The 7,012-nt window shown below is 35.6% G+C and overlaps 1 protein-coding gene across 1 annotated transcript in view; it reads right to left on the reverse strand.

The window, feature by feature from the left end:
* LOC102671691 (neuroligin-4, Y-linked-like) overlaps positions 1-7,012 on the reverse strand; it is a 32,079-nt gene that overhangs the window by 14,922 nt on the left and 10,145 nt on the right. The window contains exons 3-5 of the mRNA XM_031509583.1: positions 5,010-5,307; positions 1,818-1,970; positions 236-436 (exon numbers count right to left, since the gene is read on the reverse strand). Coding sequence (XP_031365443.1) covers positions 236-436; positions 1,818-1,970; positions 5,010-5,307 — 652 coding nt within the window. The remainder of the gene's footprint in view (positions 1-235; positions 437-1,817; positions 1,971-5,009; positions 5,308-7,012) is intronic.

The following is a 7,012-nucleotide window of genomic DNA, read 5'->3' on the forward strand; positions in this document are numbered from 1 at the left end:
CGTGAAGCAGTCTCGTGAATTTAAATTTTGATCGATATATATATATTTATTTTTAAAACGCGATTATCGAGGAATAGAATTCTTTGTTCTCGTTGTTGAAAGAGTTTGAAAAGGATGGATTTAAAAAATTATTTTTTAATTTTTTTTTAGATTATCGTATTGATTATATCGTATTGAAATATATCCGCCTTTTGCTGTCATTATGTCACCAAGAGATAAAATCCATATGACTCACCCTTTCCGTAGGGAGCGAGCAATAAAAGGTTGACGAGCGCAGCCCCAGTATCGTGTCCAATCAACGTGATTTTCGTCGGATCTCCTCCAAACGCAGCGATATTTTCGCGTACCCAACGTAGCCCCATAGCTATATCCTTCAAGGCCAGATTTCCTCCGGATCCTGGCGTTCTGTCTGGATAAGGACGAGTTCTCAAGAAACCTGGAACACCGCCAACCATATTTGATTCTATTAATCCGCTACTACCGTTTTCTTTCTTTCTCCTCCGAAGAATCTCGATTTTCTTTTTTTTTTTTCACATCATTAAATTTATTTCTCTTTCCATCCATTTTTTTTTCTTTTCCTTTTTTTCTTACCATATACCTATTTTTCCTTTAATATCGTAAACTTATTATCTTTGAATTTTCTCCATTTATCCCCGACTTTATTCCATTTCTTTTTTCCCTTTTAACAATACTATCAGTATTATTTTCCATTTTCTTTCACGACCTTTCCCCTCCCCCCTTTATTCCATCCCACCTTATTAAATTTATCATCTTCAACCGATCTTCGATTCACCCTTTTATATTATCTCCTCTTTAATATCAATACATTTTTTTTTCTTTCTCTTGCAATTTATTATTCCCCCCCCATTCCATTTATTCCATTTTTCCCGGGATTCGTTATAAATTGATCGGATAGAAAGGAAAACAGATACTCGGTTTAAGATACGTTTCATATCGCAAATGAGATCCATTCTTTTTCACCGGGGTCCATTTCGCGACGCGAAGTCGTGTCGGATATCCGGATTGTCATTGGATCGGGGGGGGGGGGGAAACCGGAAACCGGTTCGGTATCGGTTCGTTTCTACAGTTACAGATACCCGTCGTTGTAATTGAATACAGTGAAGGAGCTGTAAAATATTAATCCACCATCGGATGGATTTACGGGAGGGGCTGGACGCGGGGCAATTATAATGTTAAATAATGCGAGTTGGGCATGCGCTTGGTAAAACGCTTGGACAGAGAGTTTAACGCGGCAAATGAATTATGAGCAAGCTTTTTGGAGGAGTAAGAATTCATCCGGCTCCGATTAATTATTCGCGGCGCGTGCTGCTTTATTTGTATTTTCTTATCGAAAATTATTCACGCCAACTCGTTACTTAGTTATTTACAGAGTGCATAGGTATCACGGTTATTAATTGAAAATTAATTATTTCGATCGAGAATGTTCTCTGGAAATTTATGCAACGTTATATTTCGAATTCTCTATTCTTTTAATCGTAAAGAAATTTGATATTGCATAAAAAAATTTGCAGTCCAGATACGATGATAATTGATCGATTTGTTATAGAATTTAAAGTTCATTGAAATTTTATATGTGATTTCATTTATTGAATGTTGCCAGCAGTTACTATTTCATAGTTGGTAGCTATTTGTTTCTCTTCGATACACGTATTTCAAATGTTTTATAAACAGATACGCAATCAAATATATTCATTCAGCTAAACCCATATATTTTTATTTATTGTTTTCCACTGCCCAGGATCAACACGATTAATTTCTATTTTTTTTTTTTTATATTATTATAGGATAATACGAACCTAAGATTCCAAGGCGATAATTAAGCGTGATTACTATAACGTGGCCTGCACTGGCCAATACGGATCCATCGTAGATGTTTCCTGTTCCCCATTCGAAACTTTCACCGTGGACATATACCATGACTGCGTACGGTGCTTCCAGTCCACGAGATCCTGAAAATTTCACAATTTCGATTCGTAATAAATTCGAAATCATTCTTTCTAAAGCTTAATCTTATTGATCCATTTGAGAAATATATATTATTACGAAGTAATCAATTGTCGTTTCATTTTTTTTTTAATCCCTTTATAATCACTTTAATTCAATCAGAAGCAGATTTGATCGAACAGATAGGATTCGGATCTTTAACGCGTTGCACACATTCGATTTATCCCGAAACTCGAGCCGTTACCTCGTTATCGCGATCAATCGATCTTACAGTGATTTATCACCATCATCGTAATAAACTATCTCGCATTTGCGATCCTCCGGTATTATTTCGAAACGCGTCGTTCATCATTAACGCCAATACCTAAAAGTGTCTTCCTACTCGTGTATACGTACCAACGTGTAATTAAATGATAAGAGATCGTTTCATAAGAGAAAACGACAACGGCGATCGGCTTGCATGGATTTAAATTCATTAAAAGGGGGGAAGGGAGGAGTTATATCCGAAATAATGTGGTGTTAATTTGTTCCAAGTACACATCTTGTTGAATTATTATTGCGATAACCTCTGAATTTCTGTTAATTTGGAAACTATTATTACAATTTTTATGATTTTCTTTTTTTTACACAAATGAAATTAACTAATTCTCGATTAGAAACAACTATCAATATCGTTCCTCATTTCGGAAAAAAATCGAACAGTTAACCAAGATAATCATATAATCATATATAATCGATAAAACTAATTTTAATCGAAAAAATATATATACTCACTTCTATCAATAATTTATCCACACAGAGAATTGTATGATTAATCTTGTACTTAAAAATTTCTAAACTCGAATTACGAAATTTCCTTCGTTTTTTGATATTCATTTCATCACGAAATAATAATCTCCCCCTTCGTTGACCCCGTTTCGAATCTCGAATAACCGCATACTAACCGCTCCTTCCGTTCATACTTGGCCGACGCTTCGGAGGGAGGAGCAGGAAAAGGGAGAATCGGTCGATCAAAATCGATTTTCCGCGCGATTAATCACCCCGCGATTATCCCCGTTTACCTGTCACCTGTAATATCGAAGCGGGTATCGTTAATCGGCCCCGAAACGCTCTTTAGCCGGGCTGGATCCGGAAACGGACCGATTAGCGGCCGCGACGACGGTTTTATTGGTTCCACCGAAAATTCAATTTCTCTATCGCGTTACAATCCGCTCGGCCGGTTTAATTGGCAGCCGGCACGGTTGATCGAAACCGGCCGGGCGCTGAACAACAACCGGCGTCGACCTCCCTCGCGATTTCCTCCATTGCGTAACAACCAACCCCCCCTCCCTCCTGTTTCCTGCACGAGGGGAGACATTGGGAGGAGGGGAAAATTCGGGGAAATCGGTTGGATTGGAATGAAGCGCGATTTGCGGGGAGAGGATAAAAAACGAGTGTTTTGTTTTTTGGGGGGAGAAGGGAGGAGAGATTGAAATTAGGAAAAATGATTTTGTTGTAGATGATTTTGTTTTTTTTTTTTTTTTCCTAGTTATGGTTTTGATTGTCGAGAGTCATCGAGAGTCGTGTAGAGATATTTTAGTCGTCGTGATATTATGATATTATGGTAAATTGTTATGTTAGATAGGCAAGCGATTGTGTAATAATTAATTTATCGGAGCTTGAGTTTGAAGCATATTATATTAATGGTAATTAATTATGAAAGTAAATTTCTCATGTTATGCATTTGAATCGCTTTCTCGCTATAATTTTAATAAGTAAAAATTAAAAATGAATTGCAATATTTTTGTATCAAAGCGTGTATTTAAATTTTTATAAGGAAACGATCATATATTAATTCTTTGTTTCAATCAATAATCTTTTCATCCTGTTTTTACTCTATTCATGTATTTTCCATTTCACATTCGAAACGTGTTATTTATTTAAGAAATTTACATTTCTGAGCTTCATCAAACTTGGAAAGAAGACGTTTCAAAAAAAAAAAAAAAAAAAAAAAAAAAAGAAAACAAAATTTTCAATTCCAATCTCAACTTTTCATTCTCTCCCTCTCTTCTCTCGAATCGAATAATTTCCAAACAAAAGATCCCATCTTCTACTTACTCGGGGTGAACCATTAGAAAAAAGGAAAAAGAAAAAGAGTTTCGCAAACTCGGTGAAAAATTTTCAACCCCTCCTGCTCGTAAATTCGTCTACGACGTACGTCGAATGATATACGAGGGCAGGTTCTCTTACTTTCGCGATAATACAGGGGGCATAAAGGTACTAATTACTTCGAAACTAATTACTTCGGGAAGTAACTTGTTCCAGTAATACCGGTACTGTTCCATAAACAGGCGATAGGTGGCTCAAAATTTCCCGCCCGTGTGTTATTAACGCGGGATGCTAATTAATTACGAGCATTACACCCGGAATCTTGCGAATATAAAGGCGGAGATTCGCGCGTTTAATTAGATACTTAATGCGCGACATATATTTTCGACCCCCTTTTCCTTTTATTCTCCCCTCATTAACGTTACATCAGCGAATCGTGACGTCTGTCTCTCTCTCTTGCGTTTCCTCCCCGAATCTTGGATATAAGTTTGTTAATTGCATTGTGGAAAGAAAAGGAACGAAATAAAATTAAAAAAAGGACGAAAGAAATAAGTTGGCACGATTTATGAAAAAAAGAAAAAAGGAAATATTTTTGGATGAAACGTAGGATGGGAAAGGGTAGAGTTGGAAAAAAAAAAATGTGAAGTATATTGAAACGTATAATAGAAAATGTTATTACTTTTTTCAATAGAATATCTGGAATAGTATTCTATTCTGATATTGATATTAAAATTCTACTGTTCGAAGGAAAAGTTTGTTTACACAAAATGGTGGTATCAAAGGAAATACGAATATTTATTCCTATTCCTTCCTTCGTCCGTTTCAAAAATTTATTTTCCCCAGTTGTGTATTTTCAAATACATAAAAAATATACAGGTAAAAAAGAAGAGAAGAAAGAAAGAGAGAAAGAAAAAAAAAAAAAGGGAATATACGAAGTAGTTCGTATCGATGCTTACCACTGCCGGGTATATACAGATTCAGAAACAGGCAGTCCTCGCTCTGGTTGGTAAGGAACATGTACAAACGTTTCAGCTGTTGGTATCTGCCCAGAGGCATTTGCAACAAAGCAGCTGTGTCATTGCTGATGTCCGGAAAGTGCTGCGGGCAAACTGCGCCGAACGAATCCGCCAGTTTGATACCGTCCCACGGGATCGGTGAGATCGGTGGTCGAAAACGTAAATCTCCTACGGGAGGGGCCGCGTATGGAATGCCTCGAAACACTTCCACCGGGTCCAAGTGTTTGCTGTTCAAGTCCTGTGAAAAATTATCCAGATGTTAAGGAAAGAAAATAATTTTTCTTATAAGGAAATACAAATATTTTTCTAATAAGAAAAGAAAATCGTTTTTCAGAGAAGAAGAGATCAAAGAATATCGTAAGATATTCGGATTTTCAAACGGTTGACATAACAGTTCACAATATTTCTATGAAGTGTTTGTTATTTCAATTCGAGTGAAAAATTAAAAAAAGGAAGAAAGGAAGTTGAATCCATAGTTAATTACGAAGTTATTTTGTAGATTTGAGCTTATTAGAAGTTTATTCTAATTAAAGATTGTTTAATTAATGTTAGATTGAGAGTATTATATTATGACAATGCTTATATATTTTAAAAGCTAATTTATGAAATATTTCTTTTTGGAAATTTTGATTATGTCTTTTCTTCTTTTTTTTATCAAAGTCGAAACGAAGAATTTCGTTTGGATGATAAATCAAATATTGCTTCGCTCGATTCGAATATAAAATCAAATCTGTCATGTGAACGGGATATTCGATTATCTCTATGAATTTCGACAGACGTTAATAATGGCAAAAGTACCTCGTTACTTCAATTCGGTGTGCGCAGAACCGATAGCGAGATCTGATGACGGTAATGTCTCTGCTCGGGAACATTGAGTTAGATGTAAATCCTGTATTTTATGTATACATAAACGTGGCTCGGATATTCCTGTTTCCGGAAACTAATTACATAATTATCCTCCGCTGTTCGATTATCTTTGCTTTACGAGGGTTGCCTCACTCGATTCCCAGCAATCCATAGAAATCGAATTTATTTACGACATTTCTACAAACCATCGATTCTCGTCGTGATTTTGGACAGAGCGAAAAGAGATTGGAAAAAAAAGAGAAATAATGCAAATAAATGCGTTATTCGTATCGAAAACGAATTTTTAACGAATGATTATGTATTTTGCATTCATTGTTAATATATTCGTTTCGACGATAATGATTGTCCATTCATTTGACATTTGACACTTTATTTTCCTTGTTTCATCACTACTTATTCCACTTTTATTTGTATTCTATTACAGATAAAACAAAACAATCGCAGGATCAAACAGAAGGGAATAAAAGAGTTATGCAAGTGGTGTAAACTAGTTATTATCAGACGAATATATAGAGTAATCTAATTACGATCAAATAGTTCAAATTATTGAAACGGTTGCATAATAATTTTGCAATTGCGATTTTTCATAAGATATTAATCGAATCGTGTGAATAATCCAAAAAATCAAAATTTCCAAAAAAAAGCTTCTACATTAAAAACACACGTTTAAAACAATTTCACTGTTTTCCTTTGCAATATCGTTTACGATATTCCAGATATAACTCGTATATAACGTGGATACATAGGAGTCATGTGCAGAGATAAAAACATTTTTATTGCCAATCAATCGCTTCAGAGAACGAGCATAAAATTGCGAGGCTTTCTCGCGTCGTTGTTAACGAAACTCGATAATTGCTTTCGTTAGATGTAATTGCGTAAGGAGAGCGAGGAAAAGAGAGAAAGAAAGAGGGAGAAAGAGAGAAAAGAAAAGAGATGGAGAAAACATTGACATTCTTGGAAGCAATTATACCAGAAGGGCTAATAAATCTCGTTTGAGCGTCGACGTTAATTGCACCTCCAGTTGGTTGCAGCGAAAGCTTCCTCTCTCTCTCTCTCTCTCTCTCTCTCTCTCTCTC

This window comes from Apis dorsata, unplaced genomic scaffold, assembly GCF_000469605.1.
Source record: "Apis dorsata unplaced genomic scaffold, Apis dorsata 1.3 scaffold_19, whole genome shotgun sequence".
Taxonomy (NCBI): Eukaryota; Metazoa; Arthropoda; class Insecta; order Hymenoptera; family Apidae; genus Apis; species Apis dorsata.